The sequence below is a fragment of the Leptopilina boulardi genome, unplaced genomic scaffold (assembly GCF_019393585.1).
Source record: "Leptopilina boulardi isolate dan_hultmark-lab unplaced genomic scaffold, ZJU_Lbou_2.1 LbouV2_13, whole genome shotgun sequence".
NCBI lineage: Eukaryota > Metazoa > Arthropoda > Insecta > Hymenoptera > Figitidae > Leptopilina > Leptopilina boulardi.
This window is the reverse complement of record NW_026137674.1, coordinates 1442898-1457312: the sequence shown is the minus strand read 5'-3', so window position 1 is coordinate 1457312 and position 14415 is coordinate 1442898. Positions and strand designations below refer to the sequence as shown.

Below are 14415 nucleotides of genomic sequence, written 5' to 3'. Positions count from 1 at the left end.
ATTAGGGTTCTCGAAGGTTTCTACCTGAAATTTTTGTTGTCAAAACAGCTTTTGGTTGAGGGTTCATAAGATGGTCGATGACCTTTTAAATACTGTCCTGAAAAGTGAAGTTGTGTCCCCCACTTTACCAGCCCGGTTTGAACAATCACCATGTAGTTATATGTACTGGAGAATAAAAAACAAGAAGAAAATTTTTGGTGCCAGCACCATTGGGTTACATCGATTTACAACACATCATGTACGTTTATTGAATCGAACTAAAATTATAAAACTTTTAAATATTAACATTTATTACACAGTCCTGCGAGGGTCAGTTTCTAGAATGGCTGTACTTGTTTCTTGTAGTTTTTTATGCGCAGAAAACGAATCTGACCTTAAAAATGCTTCATCACGTCAGGATTTTTAGTAAATCAAGCCTGAAAGGTAAGAAAATGGCCATTTTAGCCATTTTTGATAATTTTTTTTGGGATAGAAATTTTTTTTCAATTTTCGACGAAAAAGTCGCATAGTACAACTCTTTAGCTTTAAAACCGATTTTTCAAAATTATTGTACGATTTTTTAAAAAAAAGTTATGACATTTTAAAATTAACAGTTTCAGTTACGCCAATAGACGTTATACCCAACGAATCTTTAGACAGTTCATGGGAAAAATATTTTCTAAAAAATCTTGTTACTATCTTATTGGCTTGAAATTTGTTACTCGGAGGTTTTTGGGGTCGCTGATTACGAATCTGAAGTTGGATTTTAAAAATTTAAAATGTCGGATCAAATATGGCGGACAAATTTCACAAAAAATGATCTAATTTGCTTGAAACTCGTTACTCGTGGGATTTCGGGGTCGCTGATTACGAATAAGAAATCTGATTTTAAAAATTCAAAATGGCGGATCCAATATGGCCTGCCTTAACTGGTTCAAAAACCTCAGAGAAACGAATTTTTTTTTGAAATTCTTTAAAAAATGTAGGCCATTTTGGATCGCACATTTTGAATAATAAAAACTGACAATAGATTTTGTATAAGTGACCACAAAAACCCTTGAGTTACAATTTTCAAGGTATTCCGACAATTTCTAATAAAATACGTCCGCCATATTGGATCCGCCATTTTGAGTTTTGAAAATTTGACTTCATATTCGCAAGCAGCGACCCCCAAAACCCCCGAGTAACAAATTTCAAGCGAATACAATGAATTTTTAATTTTTTCTGCCATATTGGATCCGCCATTTTGAATTTTTAAAATCCGATTTCACATTCGTAATCAGCGACCCCGAAATCCCCCGAGTAACGAGTTTCAAGCAAATTAGATCATTTTTTGTAAAATTCGTCCGCCTTATTGGATCCGCCATTTTGAATTTTTAAAATCCGACTTCAGATTCGTAATCAGCGACCCCAAAAACCCCCGAGTAACAAATTTCAAGCCAATAAGAGAGAAACAAGATTTTTTAGAAAATATTTTTCCCAAGAACTGTCTAAAGATTCGCTGGGTATAGAGCAATTCCATGGGATGTGATCACAAGAATTTTTGACAATTTTTAAAAATGTTCAAAATTTTTTGAGATATCTGTAATTAAAAATGTATGTCATTTTTTTAAAAAAACCATGTAACTTTTTTTCCTGTTATCCAAATGAGATTAAATTTTTTCAAATTTCTCACAAAAAGATGCTATTTTAAGAAAAAAATAGTTCATGAAAAAAAAAAATTTTTACCGGAAAAAAGTCAAAAAAAATTTTGAATTTATTTCTAGAAAAAACTACCTCTTCGATTTAAAAAATTTTTTTTCTGTTTAATGCCTATGATGTTAAGAATAACTTCTCTAATTTTCATAATGGGACAAAAAGAACTTTGCGAGAAAAAAATTAAAACGTCCCGTGCGGCGCGACGGGTCGCGCGCATCCCAGTTTTCACGTCCATTATATAGTATGGAAACTGGCAAATATCTCGAAAAGTACGAATTTTCGTAAAAAATGTTTAAGACAAAAGTTGTTCCAAACAAAAAGATCTACAATGTTACAACAATGTTGGGCCATACAATGGAAAAAGTGGTTTTCTCAAATAAGACCACTAATTTTCAGTATCAAATTCGTAATCCTTAAGAAATTCTGCGTTCAGACATATTGTATAAGTGCCTAAAATATTGGTCCCAATGTCTGAGATTGGGTCCAACATTTTTTGACAAACACATAAATAAATTTTTAAAAATCTTATCTTTGGGGTTTTTGGGGTCACAGAATTCGAAATTCGAAGCTAATTTTGTAATTGGGCACAGAGCCCAATGTGAGATTCCACGGCCCAATGTGAGGCTCACAGTAAAGAAATTAGTTTTCTTAAATAAAACCCACTAATTTCCAGTATTCATTTCGTAATCGTTATGAAATTCTGGGTTAAGACTTGTAGTAAAAATGCCAAAAATATTGGGCCAAATATCTGGGATTGGGCCAAATATTTTTGGAATTTCATAACGATTACGAAATGGATGGAAACTAATTTTTTTACAGTAGGTCTCACATTGGGCCCCCAAAGATAAGATTTTTTAAAATTTATTTATTTGTTTGTCAAAAAATGTTGGGCCCAATCTCAGACATTGGGACCAATATTTTGGGCACTTATACAACATGTCTGAACGCAGAATTTCATAGGGATTACGAACTTGATACTGAAAATTAATGGTCTTATTTAAGAAAACCACTTTTTTCATTGTATGGCCCAACATTGGCCAAATTTTTTGGTCTCAAATATGTAGATCTTTTTTTTGAACAACTTTTGTCTTAAACTTTTTTTACGAAAATTCGTACTTTTCGAGATATCTGAATGTTTCCATACTATATAAAGGACGCGAAAACTAAGATGCGCGCGTCCCGTCGCGCTGCACGTGATATTTCATTTTTTTCTGGCAAAGTTCTTGCTGTCCCATTATGAAAATTAGAGAAGTTATTCTTAACATCATAGGCATTAAGCAGAAAAAAATTTTTTAAATCGAAGAGGTAGTATTTTTAAAAAATGAATTCAAAAAGTTTTTTTACTTTTTTCCGGGCAAAAAAAATTTTTTTTTCATGAACTATTTTTTTCTTAAAATAGCATCTTTTTGTGAGCAATTTAAAAAAAATTGATCTCATTTGGATAACAGGAAAAAAAGTTCCATGTTTTTTTTAAAAAAATGACATAAATTTTTAATTAGAAATATCTCAAAAAATTTTAAAAAATTGTTTGTGGGCTTTCATTCTGTACAAATAAAGGAACATTTACAACGTTTCAATAAAATTGCTCCAATCATCAAAAATTCTTGTGATCACATCCCATGGAATTGCTCTATAACGTCTATTGGCGTAACTGAAACTGTAAATTTCAAAATGTCATAATTTTTTTTTTAAAATCGTACAATAATTTTGAAAAATAGGTTTTAAAGCTAAAGAGTTGTACCATGCGACTTTTTCGTCGAAAATTGAAAAAAAAATTCTATCCCAAAAAAAATGATCAAAAATGGCTAAAATGGCCAATTTTTTACCTTTTAGGCTACATTTACTAAAAATCCTGACGTGATGGGGCATTTTGAAGGTCAGATTCGTTTTTAGCACATAAAAAACTACAAGAAACAAGTACACCTATTCTAGAAACTGAAAAAAGTTAAATTTTGCAGGCCTGTGTTATTATTGGAGCAATATATATGCTCGTAATCGTGAACTTCTGAGGAAAACGAATATATCAAAATAAATTAAACAATGTTTATATTTAAAAATTTTATAATTTTTTTGACAAACTCATTAAGCGTCATAAAATAATATTGTCATCAAGCCCGAGAACGCCACACAGGCCCACCGCTGTAATTGACTTACTCGAGGTCTGAGCCCGGGACAGGCCGATAGAGTGAAGGTATACCACTTCCCTTTACAGGACCCAATCCGTGATCGCTCGATTTGTCCAAGCAGCCTTGGGTTGAGGGAAAATTTTTTTATTATTGTATATGTGATATATATGATAACCGTTTAATTCTCGTGAGTGGAAGTGGTGTATCCATACTGAACTTACTAAAACCTATCCCCGAGGATGCCACTCAGGCCTACCGTAATATCTGCCTCACGCGAGAACTTAACATAGGCCCGGGTTAGAAGAATGGAGGTATAACACTTCTCTTCAATGGAGTGAAACGGCTACTGCTGATGTATGATAAACATAGAACAACCGTCTACCATTGCAACAACATTGTAGTAGTGTCGCTAAAAAAAAGCTTCTAATAGTCTTAGGTAACTTAACTTGATTATTATATAGTTTATATTATTTTTCAGCAATTTGGCGATCAATAACTTACTGCATGTGTCGAATTTTCTTATATTATATTTGTCTTTTTCATTTTTGTATTGGGCCCAAAAAATAAATTCCTATTTTTGTATAGTATTAATAAATATATATGTATTTTGAGGATAAAACATTGATTATTAAATAATTTTTTTATGCATAAAATATGGATATTCAGGGTGTCCAGCGGTTCTTGAAAAAAGAATTCAAGGACTTTTCAAGGTTTTCAAGGCCCAAAATAATTTTTTTCAAGGTGCACTTTTAACATAATAACTTTGAAAATATTTTAATATTTATGACTCTCTAAATTTTAATTAGTAAAGTGTCATGTAACAATTCAAATTAGTCAAAATTGTACTAATTTTTAATTATTCTGTAATGAAACTTTGGTACAAAAAATAAAAATTACCAACGACATATTACACATGACACTAATACCTGCATATCAACAACCGATTCCTATAAAAAATCGATTCTATGATTCAGAAAATCGAGAAAAATGTTTTTTTTTCAAAAAGTTTATTATGTTTCGCGCTTTTTTCTAGTCATAGTTAGACCAAATGTATTTGAGACTAGAAAATTAAGCTATTATTTTAAGAAATATAAAAAATTCAAGGTTTTGCTATTAAATTCAAGTACTTTTCAAGGTTTTCAAAGAATTCAAGGTCGCTGGACACCCTGATATTGAATAATATTGGTATAGAAGATATTTGTTTCTTTTGGTTGTCTTAAATGTTTCATATAAAAAATACTTCAATCCATTTAGTTTTTTTGGTATTTGATAACATTGGCATTAAAGATATTACGATTTTGAGGATAAAGAAAGATATTGGATAACATTAGAATTGAATATATTTTGATAATGCAACAAAAATATTGATTGTTTGATAATAGTGGAAGCTGACTTTTGAAAAAAATTTTTGGTATTGGATAATTTTGGCATTAAAGATGTTTTGATTTTAAGGATAAAAAATGATATTGCAGAACATTAGTATTGAATATATTTTGATATTGGAAAAAAATATTGATTTTTTGACCACAGTGAAAGTTGAAAAATTTTTTGGTATTGGATAAGATTGGCATTAAATATATTTGGATTTTGATGATAATAAAATATATTGGATAACATTGGTATTGAATATATTTCGATATTGAAAAAAATTTTTTGACTGTTTGATAATAGAGGATGTTGGCTTTTGGAAAAGTATTTAAATAGATAAAAAGAGGTTTGAATATTGTTTTAAGGGTTAAAGTTGTTTTATGGGTTAAATAATAGTTTGTGAGTTGAATATTGATTTGAATATTAATAAAAAGTGCAGAGGAAAATAAGTTAAATAATAATCATTATCGAAAATAATATAATATGGAAAAAGATTAAACAACGCTAATTCACGTTCATGTAAGACTATCATTGTTGCATTAGTTAGCTGAATTATAGTTAATGAAATTTTTTATAGGTAAAACACATGTAAGTAAATTTTTTAAAGCAATAAACTAAAATAAACGATATGTTTTGAAAATTGTCTTTATCAACAGTTTGAAAGTAGAAGAAGGATACCATGTCGAACATAGAAGAGTATTTTATTTTAAGTAATGAAGATTTTAAAATTATTGAAAATGTAAATGAAATGTTAAATGATATGCATATGTATAAATTTCAAGAATTATCAAAAAATGATTCAAATTCTTTTTTCATTATGCAAAGTACTTTGTATTTACAAATGCTTGATTTAATTGTTCCAATTAGAGAAAGAGATAAACATATTCAAATAGTTTTTAGCGGTAATACCAATTCTGGTCATTTGATTTGTGTTTATTACGATGAAGTAAGACTTTATATTTTTGATAACCTTAATGCAGGGTGTTCGAATATTCTTCAAATAGAATATTTAATTAGATTGTTCCTTTTTAAACCAACAGAATTTTTTGTAGATGTTGATCAACAACCGGTTGGTACAGTTAAGTGTGAAGTATAATGCAATAGCATTTGCAACATCTGTATTGGTTAACAGTGTAAAGTAAAAGATTAATTTATGGAACTGATAATAATGTAATGAGCAAGCATTTGATATCATTTTTTGAAAACAATTAATTAAATCATTTTCCGGAATTTAGAATGTCTAATATTAGGATTTCGATTTATAGAGAATGATTGGAATTGTCTTTTCATAAATCGAGCTAAAGAACTTCAAAATGGTGAGCTAAACCTTTCATATTTTGTAAAGACTTTTCCCAATAAAGATGACAACAGAGTTCTGTCTACTAAAACTAAGAATGAAAAGAAAATACCCAAAGAAAAAAATTTGTCCTGTAACATGAAGAAATTATCTACAAAAATTGAAGAGGTATTTACATGTTGATGTAAATTCAGTATGCACAACAGAAAATAATAAGAAAATAATTTCTAGTCTTATTGTTAGGAAAAATTTTAATCCCATGACATATCCTACATTGTTTCCTTTTGGTGATCCTGGATGGACTGTTAACCTTAAGCATACATATCTTAAGCGTACTTGTAAAATAATATTATTATTTTTGTGAGATCAAAAGTCCAATAAGTGTCCGTCAAATAAAAATAAATTTTTAATTTTTCATAAAAAATTGTAGATATCGCGCGCGTTTACGTGCGTTTCTTTTAGCTAGTGTAATAAATTAACTGAAATTTTAACTTTTCACTATGTCCGTAAAATTACTCTCTATTAAGAAATGATGAAAACTGTTGGCGCGTGCAAAGTCAACCCAGCGGGCATCCACGATGAAAATGAACCTAAGAATCAAAGAGACTTTTGAGAAACTTTATGACTACTGCGCCGTAGATTTTATCACGTGACAACTCTTATATTCTAATTGGCTGTTTTGGAAAACAATTTGCGGGATTTTTAAAATATGATGCTCCCTATTAGAAATATTAATATAGAAAAATATAGGTGGGGGGAATAAAATTTTTAAGTCCTCTTCATACTTACCACCTTTAAATTCACATACGTTATATGCCAAGAAAAAATGGATTGAAAATACGCAGATTTCCTTCTTTAATTATATTTAATTCCCTTATATATCAAGCACTGATTTAGAGATGTGGGCGATATATTATAAACTAAGCAATGTTAAAAATATTATGTTTTATTTCTATAAATAAAACATTAGGAGTAATTTTTATAAATTAAAATTTCATCCTCCTAAGAATAATGTAATGGAAGTATAGGTAAAATGAAAAGAAGAATTAAATAAAAAAATAATATTTATGTTATGAAACAAAAAAAATTTAATTATAATTTATAAATAATAGTAAATATTTTATATTTATAAATATTAATAACTTTTGAAATTTATAGAATTATTTATAATGCATAATGAGAACAATCAATTAACAAAAATACTGTCATTTTAACATAAATATCGTGAGAAACAATTTTTTTCAAGCTTAGATACTCTTAACTTAATAGAAATTAAGGTACTTGCTGCTTATTTCGGAAAGTTCTGTTCAACTTCTATTTAAATATTATTACTTAAATCCAGGTAAATATCAATTTCAGTTTTATGGGGATATTAAATTTAAATAAAACATCATTATTACAACCAAGAAAAAGCAAACAATGTTTATTTTAAGTTGACAATAACATTTTTTTTTAAATTCCATGAAAATTTTTTTTTTACTATATAATATATAGTAAAATCCATCAACAAAAAATTCATTAACAAAAACAAAATATTATTATATTTATGTTCATACACAATTTTTTTAATAAGTGATGTAGAATGTTCTTGGTTTTGTTATCTATAGCAAATTGAAAAAATAGATGTTGAAATTCGATACAAAAGAAACAATTGGCTGTTTTGGAAAACAATTTGCGGGATTTTTAAAATATGATGCTCCCTATTAGAAATATTAATATAGAAAAATATAGGTGGGGGGAATAAAATTTTTAAGTTCTCTTCATACTTACCACCTTTAAATTCACATACGTTATATGCCAAGAAAAAATAGATTGAAAATACGCAGATTTCCTTCTTTAATTATAGTTTATAGAGAGTGACAGTGAAAGACGAGGAATTTCTGAAAGTTTCATTGTTTACCCTGTTGTGCTTTTCTTTAAATTATATCTAACACTGGCAACGTTGCAAATTGGTATGACTGATTACGAGGAGTGAAGGAAGATTTTTTGCCAGTTGATTCAGAATCTTTGCTATAATATATCTTGTTTCCACCAAATAACTTTTGTGGTTATGTGTATTGTTTTTCTTTGGAGATTGTTTACATACAGGTAAGTTAATCTTGTTTGAGGAAATATTCTTTATGTAATCGCATTTAGACGAAAGTATAATTTTGTTAATTATAGTATTGGTGACTACGTTGTAGAAAAAAACGGTAAATCCTGTAGAATTCAAGTGATACATTTGCTCTTTACATTAATTTTTTTTTGACTGGAATTTTGCGATACTATTTTGCCTTCACTTTTAAGTGTAATATAATAATTAAATTATTGTCATGAAGATGTATTCTTTTTATGATTTTTCAATAGTTAATTTGTGTTTTTAAATAATCAATTCCTATAGCATATAAAATGCCTGGAAATGAGGAAAAGCAGTTTCGAATTTTCAACGACCATATTTGGAATGGCTACAAATATGTTGTATCGCTTAAGGTAGCAAATTTTACGTGAGTTATTAATTATATCTTAAAATAAATAATTTATTATTATTATTATCAGTATCAATTTTTCTCATAATATTGATTATTTAAAATTTAATGTTAAATATTAAAAAATAAATAATTTTTTAATATTTTTTATAATAAAATTAGAACTTTTTCAAAATTAAAAATTTAAACTCTCACAATTTTTATTTTTTTCTTTAACAATTTTTTAGTCTCCTTTTATGATTTTAACAATAAAATTTTTTACTCTTAAACAAGATTAATTTTTATTGGTTTAAATTTTACAGGTAATTTTTTTGAAAATACAATTTCTTCCATAATAATAATAATAATTTTATATATAATTTTATATTTTGAAAATTTATGCATTAGAATAAATATAGCGTTTAAAAAAGAAAAAAATAAGGACACATAATAATTTGAAGTTTTTGGAAGTAAACGTATATGTATATGATTTCATTTTTATCGCTTATATACATAAATACATATGTTATACTAATACGATCTTTATTGTAGATATTTTGCCTGCACCAATTACAGAAGCGGACTTTGTTCTGCACGAGGTGTTTTAAAAAATGATATATTTAAACTAAAAGGCCAACACAGTCATCCACGGATCGACAGGGAATTACAGGAACGTGAATTTAAGCAAGCCTTGTTTCGTGCAGTAACAACAAGTTCTGATAGTTATAAAAAGGTGTATGATAATGTGCGCAAACAGTGAGTATTATTTATCATTTCCTATCCATTATGGTTAAATTATATATTAAAATTATTTAATTTTTTTAAATTTCTGTTAAATTCATAAATTTTTTATATGTTCCCAAAATGTATTTATTTTTACAAACGAAACAAACTACTTGATGTTTTATCATGAATTATAATTTTTTTAAAAAACATACTGCTCAAAATTCTCAATTTGCCATTAGTTTCTCCTTTTATTCTGAAAATTCATAAAATTTTAGATTTTCTTTTTTTTAAATTATATTTCCGCAAATTTCGTTTCCATTCACTTCTTTAACTTCGGTGTTTTTTAATTTTTCATTTCTTTGCTTTTAATTTTCTAAAATCCTCGTGATTGAAAGAAATTTTTCCCTTTATTTGTTCTTATTTTTTCGAATTCCTACAATTTATTTATTTAGTTATATATAAATATGGCAACAACACGATTTTAGTCATTTTCCTAAATATGCAATTTTTAAAAATAAATTTTTTTGCAAAATATTAAGCTATTTTCAATTTTTTTTAACAATGCGAGTGATAAACTGTTTTATATTCTTGTTTTAAATTGGAGTGGAATAGTGAAAATTATAATTTTAAACCTCGAACATTTAAAAATGTAAGTTCAATAATAATAAATAATAATAAAATAATAATTTATACTCATATGGGTCGAAATATATTATACCGATATTTGATGAACATATGCACAGAGGGTCAACTTTTGCATACTTAACTCCCTATACTCTTTTTTCTGGTATTTGTAATGTGATTCGAGGAATTGATAATCTTTTTCATAAAAATCAGGAGTATTTTGAATTATATACATAATTTGTTTATTTTTTTCTAAAATTTTCAGGCATCCTGAAGCGGCTATCACTGTGACTTTCACTAGAATTAAAAATTTCATGTACAAATGGCGAAACAGTGATTTTCCATCCCCCGTGCACTCCCTACTTGCTTACGTTGAGAAAGTACGATCAGTTCAATGGAATCACTTATTAGAAAGTACAAACGGTACAATGGATGTTTCTTTAATTACGGGTGAAGATTCTTCAGAATCTTCACTATTTCTAGATCCCGAATTTGTGAGAAATACTTCTGTTAATGGTTATTTTAATGTGGATGCAACTTTTAAAGTTGTTCCCAAAACGATTGGATCGATGCAGTTACTTACAATTATGTCTTGGAAATACAATAAAGTAGGTTATCAATGCATATTCATTTTCTGCTTCTTAAAAAATGTCTATTATATTCATAAAATTATATTACTAAAACCTCTTAAGTGTAACAGTAAACTTATTTTAAAATATACAAGTTACAATAAAAACATGTTATATTAAAGAAATTGAAAGTAATAAATGTTATATTTTCACAGACTATATTTATAATTTGGGTGTTAATGGACAGTAAGACCATAGAAGCTTATACAGCAGTGTTTGAATGTATTGTAAGATTGATTCCAGAATATGAAATACAAGAAGTCCTGACAGACTATGAAAATGCCCTAAAAACAGCTTTGCGTAACGTATTTCCGAATATCATCTTACACGGTTGCTGGTTTCATTATAAACAAGTAAGTGTAATAAAATTTCTGCATTCTTTTCATAATAAATTAGCGATTAAAATATTGTTTTACAACGAATATAAAAGCTGTGTTTGAAAAAATATCTACATTTTTATTTTAAAATTGAGTTATTTAGTTACAAAAAATATATTTCCAGTGTTTTTCTAACATCAAGTGATTTATTTTTTTAATTGGACTTTTTAACTGTCATAGAAAAATTAAAGAAATTACATAATTTTTTGGAATTTTTTAGTAAATTTATTAACAAGTTTTTTGGAAAACTCCTAAAATCTTAAATTTTTTTATGATGAAAATTTATTTTAAAAAAATTTAAAGGTGAATTGAACGATGAGTGATCGTTCAATATACCTTTAAATTTTAATTACGGCAACCGAGTGATAAATTCAATTATTTATTTGAAAATTTATAAAATTATGCTTTTTTCTATATATTATTTTCTTAAATTTTTTAACTCATACTTTTTTTCATAAAATTCTCGTGTTTTTTTATTGATTTTCAAATAATCTTTAAATTTTTTTATTATTATTGTTAAATTCTTCTTTAATTTTAAATATTTTTAAAATTAACGATTTTTCTTTCAAAATTTTTTTTCAATATTATATTTTTCATTTTTTTGCCTAAACTTTTCGTGTTCTTCATTCTTTTTTAACTTTTGCTTTAATACATTATCTTTTTTTTTAATTTATGAATTTTTTTTTACTTCTTTAAAATGTTTGATGTCCTTTCATTCTTCGAGTAAATGTTTAGTCATTTAAAGAAATATCAAAAAAATTAGAGAATTTTTTTTTGAGAAGTTGTTTGACATCCAATCAATGTATGAATTTTGTATTAATGTTTAATAAGTATTTATCAAAAACAAATACAAAATGTTTGATTTTCATTATTAATTACAAATATTAGATATATTTTGTTTTAATAAATATTCTTTTGCAAACTAAAATTTTAATTTAAAGCTGAACAAATACCTAAAATTTTATCAAGTTTAATTTTAATCTGTCGAACTGTTTTTAAAATGTTTGAAAAATATTGATTAGGTACAAAATAATATGATTCACTCAATGTCTTTTTTATTTCTTAAAGGCTTTGCTGAGGAAAGCTTTGCAGCTTAAATTACATGCATTATTAAAAACCAATAAAGATGCTAAACATTTATTAGCACTTATAATTGCATTACCTCTATTATCTGCGCACCTTATTCGAAAAACATATGATGAAATTTGTCATGCACAAAGTCAATATATTAAAACAAAATTCCAATCTTTCTTTCAATATTACGAGCATCAATGACTAAGACAAGTAACGCCACAAGTTTTTACTATACACATGGCAATACATCGAACAAATAATTCAATAGAATCGTACCATAAAACGTTAAAAGATAAACTTGGAATTAATTCTCCAATGTGGGTCTTTACTAGTAGGTATATACTAGATACATCTTTAAATAATATATAATTTAAATTATAGTTTAAACAGAGTTCATTTTCTTCAAGATAGTATTTCCTTTAATTTTATATCTTCTTTTCTAAAATGTTCGTGTTTTTTTATTCGTCTATAATTTGTCCTTTAAATTATCGTTTTTTATAATTTATAAAACTTTTAATTTTTTTTCACTTTTTACGACTTTTTATTTCATTAAATCATTTATCCCATAATTTTTTTGTGAAGTTTTTTAACACCCTGATAAGTGCATTTTTTAATTCAATAAAATATTTAAATAGTTCACAAAAAATTAATTTAAAATCATTTATGAACTTTATTAACTGTATTATATTTTTTCCAATAAGATTTAAAATAATTTTCAGAGAACTTAATAAACATATATGACGGTTACAAAATGGACTTGGTATCTGTTGCAAAGGGATATACAGTTAATAGACAGCCAAAAATTATAACTACTAAAGAGCAGTTATTATTGCAAAACGCGTGGACCACATTTAGTCAACCAAATGGATTTCATCCTATTCAATTTTTGGAGCACGCTCTAAATATAAAATTTAATACTGTAGATGCGTACTTTACTCTTTTTGAGGATCAGTAATTTACATTTTACAGTCTTATAAATTATAATTTTTCAAAATTGTAATGCTGTGTAATAAACTTTATCAACATGTTGTTTCTATATTTATTTATATTAGTAATAAAGTATGACTTTGTCATATTTGAATAATTTTTTGCATCATAAAAAAAACTTTAAATTTGTTAAAGTGTTTTTTTTGAATAATGATAAAAGTATTTTCATAAGAAAATTTTAATTTTTTAAATTTAAAACCCAGAAAAATAGTAGATATTAATGCAAACACGTTGCACAGTGGTCCAAAATGGAAAATTACTGTTCACGAGGGGCTACAGCCTTCAATTTTTGATGGATTTGGACATTTTTTTTTTGAAATCTTCAGGGATAAATTCTCTAGGTCTCAGCTTCGCCTGATTTTTGAATTTCATTTTGCAAATTTTTTTATTTAAACAATTGTAATGAAAAATCACCCTACGTTGACATAATTTCTTGTATATTTTTGAAAAAACAGTTTAAATAAACTATTTAACTATCTTTTCAGTTGCATATGTGGACAAGGATAAAAAATGCACCATAAAAGAATTTTTTTTAATTGTTATTAACAATTTTTATAAACAAATTGCGGACTTTTTTAAAAATTCACCGGATTCGCTCGAAAATCTTCACTTGGGGGTTTTTGGGGTCGCTGATCACGAATCCGAAGTTAGTTTTTCAAAATTCAAAATGGCGGATCCAACATGGCGGACGACTTTTTTAAAAAGTGATCGGATTCGCTCGAAAATCTTCACTCGGGGGTTTTCGGGGTCGCTGATCACGAATCCGAGGTGCGTTTTTCAAAATTCAAAATGGCGGATCCAACATGGCGGACGACTTTTTTAAAAAGTGATCGGATTCGCTCGAAACTTGTTTCTCGGGGGTTTTCTAGGTCGCTGATAACGAATTTGACATCACTTCTTTAAAATTTACAATTGTTATCATCAATTGTTATAAACAAATACATATAAATAATCAGAAAGTAGAAAAAATTGCTTTTTTGATACAACAATCAAAATAGTAGTTTATACATAGGTCATAATAGAACATTTTAATGTTAGTAACCATTATTATTATTATTATTATTGTTATTATTATTATTATTATTA

The 14415-nt window shown here is 27.0% G+C and overlaps 2 protein-coding genes across 9 annotated transcripts in view; both read left to right on the top strand.

Annotated features, from left to right (window-relative positions):
• The window catches only part of LOC127291230 (putative sodium-dependent multivitamin transporter), a 425330-nt gene that overhangs the window by 49584 nt on the left and 361331 nt on the right, over positions 1–14415 (top strand). The gene's annotated exons all lie outside the window — the stretch shown is intronic.
• LOC127291231 (uncharacterized) lies at positions 9444–13370 on the top strand. 2 transcript variants are annotated; one of them, XM_051320227.1, is made up of 5 exons: positions 9444–9668; positions 10528–10870; positions 11047–11244; positions 12337–12673; positions 13062–13370. In XM_051320227.1, the coding sequence occupies exons 2-4, from the start codon at positions 10577–10579 to the stop codon at positions 12541–12543; spliced, it is 699 nt and encodes a 232-aa protein (XP_051176184.1). In that variant the 5' UTR covers positions 9444–9668; positions 10528–10576; the 3' UTR covers positions 12544–12673; positions 13062–13370. The 2 variants fall into 2 exon arrangements, with proteins under 2 accessions (XP_051176184.1, XP_051176185.1); XM_051320228.1 differs by having other exon boundaries at positions 12337–12677.